Consider the following 16,621-nt stretch of genomic DNA (forward strand, 5'->3'; position numbering starts at 1 on the left):
GCTCATGCTAGATTTTTCTTTGTTTTCTTTCTTTGTTTTGTTTTTATTTTGTTTTGTCTTGTTTTATTTTTTGTTTTTTTGGTTGAGAGATTGGGTGTAAGGTTTCATGTATTCATTTCAATATCATCTTCGTGGGATGGCTCTGACCTGTCCACCATGGATTCAGCCTTGAACTTGTCGTTCTTGATTCCTCCAGATTGGTAATAAAATTGGTAGACTGAGAATTGGCAAAACTAAAATGGTAGGGGGTGTAATGATTTGACATGTCTAGATGGTTGTTGATGAGCTTGGCTACCTCCTGCATCTCTATTATCCTGGCAAACACCAATAGCTAATGTGCGATATAATACCTTATGGGGTTATTACATTATTCATCCGATGAACCATAAATATTTTTAAGTTCGTCCGATGAACCAATATTATTTTTAAGTATCGTAAACAAATGATTTGATCTAAGCATTGAAGGGCGGTCGGTCATCTCAAGTTCTCCTACGCTACATGTAAATATGTGCCATCCTATTAAGGACATATCACAATTATAAAGGATAATGTCTTCCACTTGATATGTGAAATATCCTAACACCAGAAAAGCTCGACCCTCCTTTTTTGATATAGGCAGGTGATCACACGGCTCTGATACGAGTGCATTCTATAAAATTAGAAAGTAAAATATCTTGCAACATCTAAGGGCACTTCTGATCGTGTTGCCAGATCATCTCTGGTATGCACAATAATATAAGAAGCAATTCAATCTGCTGTATTGTTTACATCTCAAAAGACATGGTAGATCGACACTCCGGCAAACTCTTGGAGGGAAGTTCAGATATCACGAAAAAGTGGATAGGCTTTCAGCTGTCTCGTGTCATACCAGATCTAGTCAATAACGGTCACTGACTTGCCTTCAATGCAAATTTTTTTTATCCGCAGCTGTTGTCTAGCGCATATAATGCCTACCTGGACGGCTTGAAGCTTTGCATCTAGAATGGAGGGCTCAAACAGGTATAATCCTCTAGTCGTTAGTATCCTGGTGTACGGTCTCCAAATGACAAAGCCAACACTATCCCTGACACTGCCATCAAAATTGATCTTCACAAACTCTGAAGGTGGGGGCTCCCAGAAAATGAAGATAACCCTTTGCAAGAGCAGCATAGGAGTCTCAGGACTTGGAGGTGTTAGAAAATAAGCCAGCAGCATCAAAATGATAGTACTTCTCGATCAAAGTCAAAGCTCTCTTCAGTACCCGATATACAGACATCATCTCGATATCCAAAACCAAGCTATTTCCAGAAAGTCAGATCTAGTAAGCGACATACGCCATCATCCCCTCCCAGATCCAAGTCAGCCCTCCAATCATGCTCCGGTGAATCATATCCAAGAAGGAGACCAAGAGCCACCGGTCGCCTCCTAGGGTTGGCCCCTCCACCCTCTTCCAAATTAGTCTCACTCTCAGACAACGCAAGAGAGTGTGCTCTGTCGACTCCTCCAGATAGCAGATCAGGCAGGTAGTTGGGAGATCCATACCTCTGTTCTTGAGCAGTATGTGGGTCGGAAGCCAATTTCAAGCAACGTTTCAAATAAAGAGCCTCACTTTAAGATGAGCAGCAACTCTCTAGATCCAAAAAGCCTTGATCCTCCTGTGCAGTATTGTCCTGCATATCTCGGAGAGATCTCTCATAGGGGCCTTGGGGTAGAATGAATGGCCCTACACCCTCAAATCTTGGGTTCAATGGACAAGCATCGAGATGGCAAAAATTCGATCAGCAAGCAGACCACCAAAGAGATGGATAACGTCCTATACTCTTCAAACCCTATTATCGGTAGTAAGTAGATCGCAGACTCATAAATGGTCATCTACCTCCATGTTGATATATGTCGGCCACCTGAAAAGAGGTAAGCTGGAGATCTAGGCATCCTAGCTCACATCAATTGAAATCCCATCTCCAATCAACCATCTGACTTGAGGTAGTATAGTAGGGGCATGGGCATGAATCTTTTTTCAGATGAAAGAGCATCTACGGACAGGTCGTATCTAGGACCCTAACTCCATGCTCCATTCAGAGCCCTCATCATCCTACTCCATAGACAATCGGGCTGGAGAAGAAATCGCAAACCATCTCCCAAGATACAGATGGACTTGTCAACCATCGTGCCTAAATCCCCATGAGAAGATCTAAAAAAGCTGCTCCATCCCTCTGAGGCAAGAACTCGGCACCACTGTATTCGCAAGAAGGTAAATCGAAATGAAGCTCAGGACCGATCTGACGAGGATCATCCTACTTATCATGGAGAGGGCATTGGCTTGTCAGCCATCAAGGCGATCCTAAATCCGCTGCTCCATAGACTCTCTTTTTTAAGAGATTGAATCTAGAGGACCGTCAAAGTGGTTGCAGTGAAAAATTAGTACTTATATTCACAATATTATTATATAAACAATCATGTATAAGAGTTAACATAATTTATTCCTACCCATGGTGATAAATTGAAAGCTGATCTTTGTATTTTTAGGAGATACTGAGATCATAAAAGCATATGACCCTCTGATAATTGCTATCTGCAGTCACTTCAAATCATATGCCTACCTTTTAAAGCTCTTTAGGCTTAGAGCCTCTTGGAGTTGCTGGTCAAGAGGATGCACTACCAGAAATATTTATCCAACAAGAATTTTTTCTCTCTTGCATTCTCATATTTTTTTTAATATTTATTTTCAAATCTACCCTTCTTTCTAATTTATTTTTCAAAATACGATAGTTTGACTGAGTGGGATCCAATATGGCGAAATTACATATTGAACATATGCTTTTGGACTTGAATCATATGTTCAACATGAGATTTCAAATTGAGATGGCACCCCAAGATCAATATTTTTAAATATAAATAAAAAAATAAAATTGCACATAAAAAATATGATTTCATAGTCAAATTGCATCTTCAACATGTGATATCTCTTTCTCTCTCTCTCTCCTTTGTATCAAGAGTTTTTTTCTCCTTGTACCAAGGGGCGCAGATAGAGGATGGAGGGGGCACGAGCGGAGGATGGAAGGGCTGGGGCCGGGGCCAAGAGAAGGGGTGGTGGTGGTCATACGGGGTGTGGGTTCATCGGAGCCATGGGGGAGGAGGGAGGGGGGTTTGGTGGTCATGTGGCGTGCAAGTTCGCCAGGGCCCGAGGTTGAGGGGAGGGAGGTGGTGGTCGCATGAAGCTGGGGGTGGATGGCAGATGCAGTACGAATGGTGGTGGGATGGGGTCGCGGTGGGTGTGGTGCAGACGGCCATAGCCTGGACCTCGTGAGAGGAGAGGAAGGCGGCCATGGTGGTAGGACAGAACGGGCGTGGGGCCCGGAGGGATGGTATGGATGAGTGGCGGTCGGGCGGAGGTGCCGCCAGTGGCGCACCGGAGGGGGGTGGGTGCGGGTTGGCCGCCTGTAGAGGAAGGTGGAGGATCGACCGGGGGGGTGGGGTGGGAGGTAAGGAAGGGAGAAACGATAAAAAAATAAAAAAAGAAAAGATTAATAATAAATTATTATTATTTGATTAATAATAAATTATTATTATTATTTGATTAATAATATTTATTTTAAATATATTTATTATTAAAAATAATAAATATATTTTATTAAAAACTAATAAATATATTTATCATCAAAATAAAATTTTATATAATAATAAAATATATATTATTTTTAAAATAATTATGAAATAAATAAAAATATTATTTTAAAATGATATATTTACTAAACTAAAAAGAATCCCATGCATCTCGCAGGTAATATACTAGTAATAATAATAATATAATACAACATCGAAGGGGTGTGGAGCAGTGACGAGTGACTGGAGGAGCCACAGATGATGCTAAAGGGGGCTGGCTGCAGGGAACAAAAATTTTATTTGAGTATAATGACCTTTCTGCTTTGGCCTGCAGCGTAGCAGGAGTCGACCCATATGTCGTCTAATGGCATAGCGGTCATCCCCTTTTGCATGCCAGCTCAAAAAGGTATGTTAATATCCTTTTTTTCAAAAGGAGACGATCCAAATGTTGCCCCCATAAGATTCAAGGGTCAGCAAATAATGTCCGAAATGTGATTTTTTTTGCATTTTTGATCTTCAAATAAAATTTTTGATTCAAATAAAATCTATATTCTCTATTCTTTTATATTTTAAAATAATATTTTTATTTATTATATAGATTTTTATTTTAATGATAAATATATTATTTTATCAATATAAATTTAATTTTATTAATATTTTATTAATATATCACTTTTGTTAATTTAAATATATTAATATCATATTATGTAAATGTATTCTATTTCTAAATTACAAAAAGATCCTCAACATAAATTTTTACAATAAAATAATAATATTTTATTATTAATCAAATAATAATATTTTATTATTAATCAAATATTATTAATCGAATAATAATATTTTATTATTAATCAAATAATAATATTTTATTATTCATCAAATAATAATAATTTATTACTCATCAAATAATAATAATAATTTATTATTAATCAAATAATAATATTTTATTATTCATTAAATAATAATATTTTATTATTCATCAAATAATAATAATAATTTATTATTAATCAAGTAATAATAATTTATTATTAATCAAATAATGATATTTTATTATCCATCAAATAATAATATTTTATTCTTAATCGATCAATAATATTTTTTATTAATCTTTTTCTTTTCTTTTCTTTTTGTTTTTTTCTTATTTCTCCCTTCCTTTCCTTCCACCCCACCCCCACCTTGGCTGATCCTCCGCCAGCCCCTTCGGTGTGCCACTGGCGGCACCTCCGTTCGATTGCCACTCCTCCATGCCGTCCCCTCAGGCCCCATGCTCATTTTTCCCCACCGTTATAGCCCTCTCCTTTCGCAAGGCTTAGACCGTGGCCATCTGCACTGCACCTATTGGGACCCCATCCCACCATCGTTTGTACTGCACCTACCACAATCCCACCCCGCTGCTGCTCGTGCCGCACCCGCTGTCCATCGCCGACTCCGCATGACCGCCACTCCCCCTCTCCTACCCTCGGGCCCTGACAAACCCACACACCGTACGACCACCAAATCCCCCTCCCCTCCTCCCATCCCCTATGGTCCCCAACGAATCTACATCCTGCACGACCACCACCATCGCTTCCCCTCGGCCCCGACCTCGGCCCTTCCGTCCTCCACCCGCACCCCCTCCATCCTCCGTCCGTGCCCTTTGGTATAAGGGAGCGGAAAAAAAATTCTCGATACAAAAAAGAGAGAGAGAGAAAAAAAGATGAAATCGCATGTTGAAGATGTGATTTCACCATATTTTTAACATACGATTTTATTTTTTAATTTATATTTTAAAATTTCGATCATGGAGTGCTATCTTAGCTTGAAATCATATGTTGAATATCGGATCCTATTCAGCCAAACTACCATATTTTGAAAAATAAGTTAGAAAGATGGATAGATTTGAAAATAAAAATTAAAAAATAATATTTTAAAAAAATCTTTGCATTCTCTGCCTATCTCTCTCTCTCTTTTTTTTGGATTCTTACAGCAAAGGCTAGGACCCAAGTAAACCCTCGGGGGGTAGCATAGTTGGAATAGGCCACGTGTTCCAACCGCACGACCAAGGTTCGAGGTTCATATGCAATCAATTAAATACAAGCACAAAATGACTCTGTGGGATATCGATGCTTGCGGCTTTGGTGTGGGATGTGAAAATAGTTTCTGATCCTTCTGATTCTTGAGGGGTGCTGAGGGTGACATACTTATCCGACTCGAGTTCTCTCTTCGAGTATGATAGGAAAAGAGATTGTGCTTATTACTTTTCGAATCAAATATTCACTCAGTGAGATGGAGGCCCTCGTGGTCATATCCAGAGGAGATTGCTATGCCGGTACACCACTTTTTGTATCGAAAAAAAAAAAAGCTAGGACCTAGGTACACCACTTTTTATGGAGGGGGCGGTGTGGGGAGGGAGAGGATGGGTATCCCTCTTAGAATCCTATTTGGATTGAAGCAGTGGAAGCAACAAATGATTGCACCTTTCACATAAAAATTAGCTCATTTTTATCTATATAATTGCATTTAGCCCTTATACAATTAAGATTTAAAGATTAGTCTTGGTGCATGTTTGCCCTAACCCAAATCCGATTCAAATTAATCAAGTTTCAAGAAATTGGAATCAAAACGAATCCAAACCTCTTTAGAACCTGAAACAAATCGAATATGAAGATTCAGGTTCTGTCAACATAGTGCCCACACATAAGATCAGGATTGAATCTTAAGATCAAGACTAACACCAAATTTCTCAAACGTAACTATACCTGTTGGTTGTTATGATCCAAAAAAATTATTAGACTCGAGAGATACTATTTTTTTGTTATTATGAACAGGACTGTCCCTTAGAGCAAGATCTGTCACGTTAAAAAACCGAGTCATAAACCAAATTTATAAAGATCATAACTTGATCATTTGATGTCTAGCTGATATAATTTTTTTTAATTAGATAATTTTTTAAAATATTAGACAGAACATGCAGTGCCCATTATGATCGAGTCTAAATTTTATCATTTGAAACTTGAAACAGATTGATCAAATCTTTTTTTTTTTTTTTTTTTGTGGATAAGATTTTGGCCGGATATTTCTTTCAATTTGAGAAGAATCCAGCAGAACAATAGACGATACAATTGATACAAAGATCGAGATCAATCTTCTAAAAAAATATAGCTCTTTCTAGATTTTTTTTCCTACTAGCCTTTTATTTTAGATAAAAAAATTTTACTAGAACTAAAAAAAAATATCCAATCTAAATTATGCAAGGAGAAGCCTTGCCATTGTACATAGACTTTGTGCACCTTAATTTTAAATCAATCAGTGAAAGAAAAGAAAACTTTCAACCATACTTTCAAATTTCTTTCTTGTTTTCTAATTTTCTTTTGACAAATTCAAATCGGTAGATTGAGAAAATTTTTCCTCTTTCCAATCGGATCAGTTTATCCATCCAATCTTTATGATTTATTTTGTGATTAAATAAAAGAATATGGAAGCATATCCTAATATGGGCCCACATGCTAATATGAAATCATATCCTAAAATGAAATAGTACCCATGTGGCTCCTGTATGCTAATGTAGAGTTGTAGCCAATCAGTAATGTAAACTCAGTCTTTAGACCCCCCCACCCCCCCACACCACCCAAAACCCAAAAAAAAATGGTAAACTCAGTTAAATCAATCTTTCTAATTGCTATCTCTGTTTCAATCGCTGTAATTTATTTTGGAATTAAATAGAAGAACATGAAATCACCAAATCGCTAAGATAGAACCATTTGCTAATATAGGCCCAACCATGCAGCCCAACTCTAAATCAAGAAATAATATCTTTCACTGCACATGTTCAAACAACGGTCAATCAGATCAAGGTGCTTCGGTTCAAGTTAGAAAATGGCATGTGTCTTTAGAAAATGTGGCATCAGGGCTGGTGAATGACCAAAAGTAGATATCACATGGTAGCGACTTCCAATAAACTGCCTGCAATAGAATTGCAAATTTTAGAACTCCATGCAAGTTGCCCCGTTGTAAACTTGGAAATTGTTAAACATGATTCTTATTACAAATTGAAGAAGTTGCAACAGGGAAAACAATAAGAATAATAACCTTCTTGGAATCCCTTCCTTTGCTTGAGAATGCCCCACAAATGGCTTGCTGTTTTAAAGAAATCAATGGCTCCGAGGCCTTGTATGCAGTGTGATTTTTGAAGCGTCTGAATCCATTCATCTTACTTGAATTTTTCATCGTGACTGTCTGACTGAATCTTCTTGGACAATGTTGATCTAACGATATAAAACTTCCATCATGGTCCAAAAAATAGAAGTAGTAGATAGTCAAGTAATATGTAACAAGAGCAACCTACTATAGTAGATGAGAAATAGAATAACACATTTCCCTTAGAAAGCTGATCAACAAACAGCCTATCATATAGAACAACAAATTTCCCTGAAAGAACTGCTTGATAAACAGCCTATCATTAATCACACAAGAACATCTATTGCTAGAATACTCTAACAATATATTAATGTGTATGCACATATTTGTTAGAACTCTATGTTGTCTTTTTAAGATAAGGAGAAATGAGAATGTGTTGTGTTCAGATCCCATAAGTTATCCAATGCACATTTCCATCCTGAATGGAGCATATAATAACTACAGAGCCAGCAATATTTTGCTATTTCACTGAGGATTGAGATGGCAATTGATCTTATCATGCATTATTGATGACTTAGTCCATTTGTTGGCTAGCAGAATTGTCTGTTCTTGACACAAGATCCTCAATATCATGCCGTGTTACCAAAAAAAAGGAATACAGAATTCATGACGATATAATTTCTCCGAAAAGAACAGAGATAATTAAAACAATCATCTTAAGGGGTATTTCATCAAACAATGGAAGGGCATACAGCAGAAAATACTATATAGGCAACCCAATCCTGCATTAACCACTCTCAAGTGAATGAGAAGAGGTTGGTTATGAAGGAACCATGTTCTGCGGAGTAGGAAAAGCAATAATATAGGGGAAAATACCAAATGTATGGTAAATTCCAGCTTTTGTTGCGGCCGCTCCAGGGCTGGGCACCATCGCACAACAGCAGAAGCCATATCAATGGATCCCTGCTTGCCTAATGTGGCGACTATGGTATGAACTCCAACTATCAGCTAATCGCTGGCTTTCATTGATCGCCCAAGAAGTCTTTCCCCAATCAGCTCCTAAGACGGTTCAGGTGTCACAGGTATGGAGGCAGAGAAGATTAGTGTTGAGCGCAATGGAGGGGAGAAATTATGCCCTACATTATGTGCACCACGTCAGCTGTGCACCATGCTAATCAGATTTATTGTTCCTGTGGATCCCATTGATCATGCAGCTCATCTCGGACTATCACCATCCCCTACACCCAACCTCATTTTGGATTGCTTTTGTGGTAACGTGGTGCTCCTGGTGTAACGTATAATTTCTCAATAGAGGGGCGTCGAGAATGCTCCTTCCCTTCCAGCATAATTTAGTGCCAGATGTGTATCTCCCTTTGGAACTGGCAGTCGTCTATTTAATTTGGAGGACCATCAAAAATCAATGAAAAAATAGTACGAATTTATAGCACCATAACTAATGCCTGACTTTTTCTCTGTGCACGTGTGCAAGATTTCTACCTTTAGCATTTGTTTCAGTAGGATGAAAAGAAAAAAACCAGAAACTTAAATGAGATCTACCATGATCTCATGAAAATAAATGGAAGCTAACCAAAGGGCAAGCTGACTGGTTATCAAGAAGCACTAGTATTTTGGTACATATGAAGCTCTAGCTATTTGGAAGCAAAATGATGGAAAATGCAGCATACTATTTTATAACTGGAAGTCTTAATTCAGATAAAAACCTGTTTCCGTCAACTTGAAAAAAAGGAAGCTACAAATAAATATGAACTGCTTAATCTAAAGGGCCATTAGTTTGGGTTCTAAGACTCTGAATTCCTTCCAATAAGACAGGGACATTACATACATCAGAGAAACAAAGTATCATACTAAAGGCATAAAGAAACCATTACGAAAGAAAATATACCACCGCCAAGAACTCATATATCAAACTTCTGTTGCATTGCATAGAGATCTTCATATTCATTCTATTTCAATTGGATAGCTTGCCTGGAACCAAAGGTAGGAAGACAGTTGTGAATCTAGCATCTGGCAAGGTACCCTGCCAGAAGATTTACATGAGTCCAAACACTTGCATGAAAGAATGCCTTTCCAAACCGAATAGCTAGAACTTCTAGGACCCAAGACAAGTTTTTGGTCAGGATCCATGACATAAATTCTAAAAGGCAGCAAACAACTCGTTTCCAAGTCCGATGAAAATCTTGATAATGCTGAGTGCAAACTGTAGCAGTTTTTGCTGTCAGCTTGGGGCAAAATATAAAATATATGTTAAACAGAACATCAATTATAATCAAGAATTCAGGTACCAACGGGACGTCCCACGGAACACCAGAATGGGGTACCATCTCATGTATCGGAACAGGACCGTCCCACTAGCGTCCCAGCATCCCAATCGGGACGCCTTAGGACATCCCTTATCCTAAATATCAGGATGGGATGGGACGGGACGGCAACGCGTTCCATTCCATAAAAAAACTGGGACAACTCCATCCCACGAGATTTAAAACCTTAATTATAATTGTAACAATAAACCAAATGAAAACAAAACTTTCATTAATCTTAACGCAACACTAAATAAAAATGGCTAATCCAAAAACTTGATGTCTGATGCCTTAGACATCCAGTCAGAAAGCTGTACTCATACAATATTACCATAAAATGTATTCCCTCTGCCACCTCACTGCACTCCTTTTTATGTGCTTGCCATTATATCATCATGCCTCAGGATGAATAAACTGGACATATATATTGAGTAAAAGCTTTACTTCAGATGTAGCATATGCAAGTAGCATTGTCATACGAAAGCAAACTTCTTGATATTTAAGTGCAAGGCTGACCTAATAATCGAGCTATATGGCTCCAGTTTAAAGAATAACATAGTTATGACAAAAAGTGAGGTATGCACAATAGACCAGCATCATATATGATACTAACCTTCATTTTGAGTGCTTGTCTGTGGCCGCTTGCAAGATATTCCTCAAGCAACATTTTCCTGTATGAGCCAGAAAGATCACTTTTTAACACAAGTCAGTTCATGTGTGGATCATCCTTTTACCGAGTAATGCAAAATTGATGCGGTAGTGTGGCTACCAACAAATAAATCCATGCAGGCAAATCACAACAAAGAGCAACCATCCATGCTCCCAAAGACCACAAATTTAGCAAAATCCTTCTAGTACATACAAGATGGACAGATGAGCGGATTCTTCCTACTGAAAATGTGGATCCTGTCATAAATATTTGAGTTGATATTCCTCCAAACACTTGATGCCCATTTAAGAAAGACCCTATGGTAAAGTGCATTGATTGAGATACATATTTGTTGTCAATTCAACAGGGGTGCAGAATGAGGGATGCATTTCTGATGAATCACCTATTCTTTCATCATCAGCTGAAGCTAAACGTCCAAACATCGCCATCTTTTCTGACAAATTCCTCAAAGAGTCATGCCTATTAGCCAGCTGCATCAAAACCTTAATCCTCCTAAATGCAACATTACTTGGCTTCTGCGCCTTCTCAACCATCTGAAGGAAACACCTCTCAGCATTGTCCAACTTACCTGAATCACAGAGCAAATCAAACAGCACATCGGAGACCAATGTGAACGATCCAAACCCCTTCTCGATCATGTCATTCCAAAGCTCAAGTGCCATTGCCACCTTCTCCTGCCGACGGAACAATTTAACAAGAAACATACAAGACTGTGTGTTGGGCAAGCACCCCTCACTCCTCATCCTCTTGTATAACCTCCATGCACTCCCCAAATCATTAGCCCAATAAAAGCACCGAAAGAAAAGATTATAGCTCGTCGCATTTGGAGCCAACCCTCTGCTTGCCATCTCCTCCATCAAAGCAAAAGCATCTCCAAGCCTCTTTGCAATGCAATAGTTCCGGATGGCTGCATTATATGCTGCTACATCTGGGTAGCACCCCAGCTCCCTCATCTCCTTCAAAACATCTCTAGCCTTGTCGGGCTGACCCATCAATCCCAACCCACCAATCAAAATGGTGTATGTAATCACATCTGGGTAAATCTCCTCATCTCTCATTTTATCGATCAACTTGTGAGCCTTCTCCACTAGGCGATTTTTGCAGTAAACATCAACCAAACAATTATATGTTACCAAATCAGGCATCACTCCCAACTGAATCATCTCCTCGAAGAACCCCTCGGCATCTTCCACCGACTTCCAACCTGACAACAATATGTTGAAGGTCTGGAGATCAGGCCTGAACTCATACTTCAAATTATGGTACACATTCCGGGCATCCGTCATGCTCTTCTCCTGGCACAGAGTCCTCAACAAAGCATTGAAGCAACTGGTATCGAAGTCGACACAGAGCTTTCGGAACCTCCGGAAGCTCTTGACGGTCTGCCAGACCGAGCAAACCTTGGCAATCCTGCCGAGAACTATCTGAACTGTTCTAGTGGTGATCAAGCTGCGATCTTTTCGCCTCATTTCAAACAGCAATTGCCAGACCGTTTCGAATCTCCGGCTTCTGCCCAAGATATAAAGCATGGTATCGTAGGAGAAGGAGGTGTGATAAAAACCCTTCCTTTTTCCGGTGAATTCGAAGAATTCAAGGGCTCGGAAGGGATTCCCGTGGCTGAAGCGAAACCTCTTCAAGACCCGGTCAATCAAATCGTTGGAGAGCAAAATTCCGGAGGATTCCAGGGATTGGATCATGGAGTCGTGGGAGGAAGACGTGGTGATGATGCGGAAGATGGAACCAACGCTGTCGTGGAGGTCTGGTTGTTCTTCTGCCAGAGTTTCGGTGGAGAAGGAGACTTGGAGGGAAGGGATATTGGGATTTGGGCGATTGAATTGGCGATGACCGTTCCTTATCAGTGGACATCGGACTGGAAAGCGTTTGAAGAGCATTCTTCTTCTTCCGGGAGCAGTTGAATTAGGGTTCCTTTTAGGAATTCGGAGGGATTTGGCGAAGCCGAGCGTGAAACTTACAGGCTTCTCGAGCCTGATGTCCAGATTACCATCGGCACGTCGTTTGCCGACAACATTTCAAAAAATCTGACTAGCGACCACACCAGATTTTGATTTTACATTTACGAACCAAACCGGATGATGGAATGCACAGTTCAGATTTTAGTCTTGTCCTTAAAAAAAACAAAAAAAAACATAAAAATGCTAGAAATCACTTGCTATATCACCACTCCGCTGAGCAGCTTGATTGGGCCCCGATTGATACCATCAATCTTCCGTTCACCACACCAATCTCTACGTGCCTCTTTGGATCGGTCAACTAATCGGCAATGGGATAGATGATCAGTAACCCGATTCACGAAATGAAAGAATTGCATCAACCAAACTGAGTGTTATGTATTGTGAATCTAAATTATAAAAAGAATTTTAAATAGATATAGATGGAAACCATTATATCCATGACCCATTTAAATCCAATTTTACTTGGTTTAGAAACATTTAGTTGAAATATGGTGCGAGACACCAAATTTAGCTTGGAGATGAAACCAGACATCAACATGAAATACAGTAGAATTTAAGATTTGCACGGTGCATAGAATCATTGCACGTCACATCAAGTACAAGTTTTTAACAAGCTGAGCATATATACCCAGGACTCAAGGACCTGGATGCTCCCATCATTGAGTGACTATGGTCGGCTTGTAATCAATAACAATGACCTTCTCTAGTGCAGGCAAGAACTCATCAGCAAATTCAACATGAGCAGGATGTGCAATATATTCGGCTATGCCTTCCACACTTTCAAAAGTTGATTCAAACACATGAGTGAATCCTTGATGCATATTCTCTATGCTCACGTCCTTTCCCCTGCACAGATGAAAAGCAAACTAAGCGTTTTTGACATTTGCAACTGGTGAAGAAGAGAGAGAAGGTAACCTCCCTAACCAGGCCAAGTTAATTTCAAACACTGCAGTCCTGAATTCTCACAAACACATACCATAATTAAACCAATGGTATCAGAAACTGAAATTGTACCAATTATATTTGCATGCTTAATCTGACTGCTAAACTTTTCCCAAATACCCAGAGTTCTGAGCCTTTAAAAATTATATGGTGCATGCTGACTTTGCCCATGTAGGTTACTCGCAACGTCAGAATTTTCTTTTACCTGAGAAATTCCAGTTAACACACAACGGTTTATCCAGTATGTTGCAGAAAATATTCCTTTTTTTCCAAGGAAATCAGATTTAGACATAAACGATGATAATTTCTTCAAGATAATTGGTTTAGCTTAGCTAGAAAGAGAATGGGCTTTATTTCATAATTTTCACACAACCAGCAAAACATTAGCCAAGTAGGACTGTCTAGTATATAACCAATATTTCACACGAGACTGAATGCCCCCAGATGGACGAAATCCAGAAACCTCCATAGAGTAGTTGATAACTGGCACATATTCACAAAACAAAAATCCAGGGGCAATAAATGAAATGAATAAATAAATAAGAACATTCAATTATCTAGCCTCCTAATTAGTCATAATAATCTGTCTGCAAACACCTTTTAGCGCTGGATAAACATCAACAAAAGCTCACACAAATTACCCACTGACATGCACCCTCAGAATCATCACTTGCATCTTTTCAAGGCATCCACTGAGAAATTCTTGTCATGAAAAGCCATATGTTCTTTTCCAGACAGTCTAAAGCATGATCAACAACATGCAGCAACCACAGAACTTCCCTAGAGATGATAGTGACAAATTGGCAAGTGAATGCATCACAATACTCTTGCAGGGATGGCCTATTGCATCCCAAACAAATGCAACAAAAGGAATAACAATCTTCCAGCACATATCATCTGTGTGAACTAAGCAGTAATTAGCTAATAGATCATAATAACAATTAAAAATGTACACCAAGAAACAAGAGAACAAGATTCTTACATGGAAAACTCTAATGAGGAAAATTTCATGAAACCCAGACCAGAGCAACCATCCACAATCTCCAAATGATGTGATTATGGTGCCCTTCTCTAGAACAAGCCAAGGATCACAACATCAAGATAACACCTCTTTTGAGCCAGAATCCTCTCTAGGGCAAATTAGAGGACAACAAAAGGCAACACATCTTCGCATATACAAGAAATATCCTCACCAAACAAAGGTGGATTTGAACATACAGGGTTTTGAAGTGGATTCACCCACATGGAATTTTCACAACCATTTCAAGAAAAAATGATACCGACTTGGGGTGGCAAGAACCGACATTTACTTGCTGAGGGATCTTCAAAAAAGCAAAAAAAAAAAAAAAAAATTCTTGCTTTACTTTCTTCTTTCCAAAAAAAAATTCTTCCCAAAGTATGGGGTCACCAAGGTCTCCCAGAAAGGGAAAGTTTCTCCACAAGAAGAGATCTCTCTCGATCCTCTCAAGATCTCCCTCCAGTTCTACAAAACTCAGCGCAATATAACACTCCAGCTGCTCATCTCCTGTCCTTAAAAAACAATGTTTGAACCATCAAGAACCCTTCCCAAGATCCCCCTTTGCTTTGAGCAAAACATTCCCTCCCGAGATCGAGATCTGGGGCAATCCCCAGTTCTAAATGCACATAAGGAGCCAAGGTCTCCTAGAAATTTTGTTCTGACTCTCCATTCCCAAAATCTAAGCTGGAAAGCCCCAATCATAGAGAGATCTGTTCACCAGAAACCGAAAAATATCATACCGCAACTAATTTACATTCTTCAGCTAAAAAGGCGTTTGCAATTGATTATCTTAGAACATCGATAAAAATAGAAAGATGCGAGAATAATTCTAAGAAGAAGGAAGGGAGAGAAGGGGACAGAAGCACCAGTGGAAGGCTTTCATGGGTTGGACGAGGGAAACGAGGTTGGCGTAGCCCTTGATGAGCTTCTCCACCTGCTCCGGTGAGATGTCGTCTTTGAACTTGGCCAGGAGCACGTGCTTCACCACCCCATTCGCCTCCTCCATCTCCTCTCTTCTTCCTCCCTCCACGCTCTTCTTCTCTGAACCTCTTATGCCGCGCCCTCGGGAGAGATCAACATCGGGTCAACCTTTTTGTTGCCATTAAACGATAAAAATATGTATAAAAAGAAATTCGCATTCGGGATTCCGCATAAAATTCTAGTGCGAGAGAATTCTTAGAACCCAATCTCTTTAGCGACGATTCCTTCTGCGTGCGTGCAGGATTGGCTTGTTACGACAAAAAAAATAATCATTACAATGATGATATCATATTAAATTTATTATAAATTAATAAAAATTTAATATTTTATTAATTATTATTTATTATATTAATTTTATGAATAATATTTTATATTATTCTCATATATCTCATTTATTTTTAATTTTTTATTAATTTATTACAATCACGTGGTATCATTGTAGCAACGAATATTTTCTCCATTATGATGCCCTATAATAAATACATCCATAAACATTCGACACAATCAAATCATAAAGATATTGAGATAATTCAGAAAAAAATTCTAATGCTATTCTATTCATATGCTCTATTACAGAAGATATCCTCTCAATGTTCAGAAAAAGATCATACTATTGTTCTTCTTTTTGATGTGCTAAATAAAATAATAAGTATGCCAAAAAATAAGAGCTTGAGTATCAACTAGCAAGAGGAAATGGATCTTAGGGTGCTCAGCCAAGAAATCATAGCCTTGAAGTCACCTTCTAGGATAAACTTATCTATAAATAGGCTAAAGATAGCATGCACCAAGTCCTCCAATGCAGCCCTCGACTCCACCTAAAGTATCTATATGTTGATAAGTGATACTCCTCCAACAGCCATAAAGGATGGTCTTGCATCGTAAATGACAAAGCCGGCTCCACCATACCGCTCTCCATCCTTCACACTATCATTGAAATTGATCTCGATGAAGTTGGAGGGTGCGGGTCTCCAAGAAAAGTGAATCACCTGAGCCACAGAATCTGCTAAGATGGGACTCCAGT

General features: G+C 38.9%; 2 protein-coding genes across 6 annotated transcripts; both read right to left on the minus strand.

Annotated features, from left to right (window-relative positions):
* Positions 1-7,245: 7,245 nt before the first annotated feature.
* LOC105059773 (putative pentatricopeptide repeat-containing protein At1g02420) lies at positions 7,246-12,762 on the minus strand. Of its 5 annotated transcripts, none has more exons than XM_073245084.1 (4): positions 11,069-12,762; positions 10,630-10,687; positions 7,651-7,840; positions 7,246-7,524 (listed from the first exon to the last, which is right to left on the minus strand). In XM_073245084.1, exons 1-2 carry the CDS (start codon positions 12,576-12,578, stop codon positions 10,632-10,634), a joined length of 1,566 nt encoding a protein of 521 aa, XP_073101185.1. In that variant the 5' UTR covers positions 12,579-12,762; the 3' UTR covers positions 7,246-7,524; positions 7,651-7,840; positions 10,630-10,631. The 5 variants fall into 5 exon arrangements, with proteins under 5 accessions (XP_073101185.1, XP_073101184.1, XP_029116198.1 ...); XM_073245083.1 differs by having other exon boundaries at positions 7,651-7,826; positions 11,069-12,761; XM_029260365.2 differs by having other exon boundaries at positions 7,651-7,826; positions 10,879-12,756.
* Positions 12,763-13,190: 428 nt separating this feature from the next.
* Positions 13,191-15,714, minus strand: LOC105059774 (stress-response A/B barrel domain-containing protein HS1). The gene is made up of 2 exons (XM_010943204.3): positions 15,486-15,714; positions 13,191-13,505 (listed from the first exon to the last, which is right to left on the minus strand). The coding sequence occupies exons 1-2, from the start codon at positions 15,623-15,625 to the stop codon at positions 13,316-13,318; spliced, it is 330 nt and encodes a 109-aa protein (XP_010941506.1). The 5' UTR covers positions 15,626-15,714; the 3' UTR covers positions 13,191-13,315.
* Between the last annotated feature and the right edge of the window lie 907 nt (positions 15,715-16,621).

The sequence above is a fragment of the Elaeis guineensis genome, chromosome 10 (assembly GCF_000442705.2).
Source record: "Elaeis guineensis isolate ETL-2024a chromosome 10, EG11, whole genome shotgun sequence".
Classification (NCBI taxonomy): domain Eukaryota; kingdom Viridiplantae; phylum Streptophyta; class Magnoliopsida; order Arecales; family Arecaceae; genus Elaeis; species Elaeis guineensis.

Coding starts and splice junctions, on each gene's coding strand:
- LOC105059774 (XM_010943204.3), bottom strand. CDS start 15,625: ATGGAGGAGGCGAATGGGGTGGTGAAGCACGTGCTCCTGGCCAAGTTC. Junction 13,506..15,485: donor CCCATGAAAGCCTTCCACTG/GTGCTTCTGTCC, acceptor TCATCTGTGCAG/GGGAAAGGACGTGAGCATAG.
- LOC105059773 (XM_029260365.2), bottom strand. CDS start 12,578: ATGCTCTTCAAACGCTTTCCAGTCCGATGTCCACTGATAAGGAACGGT.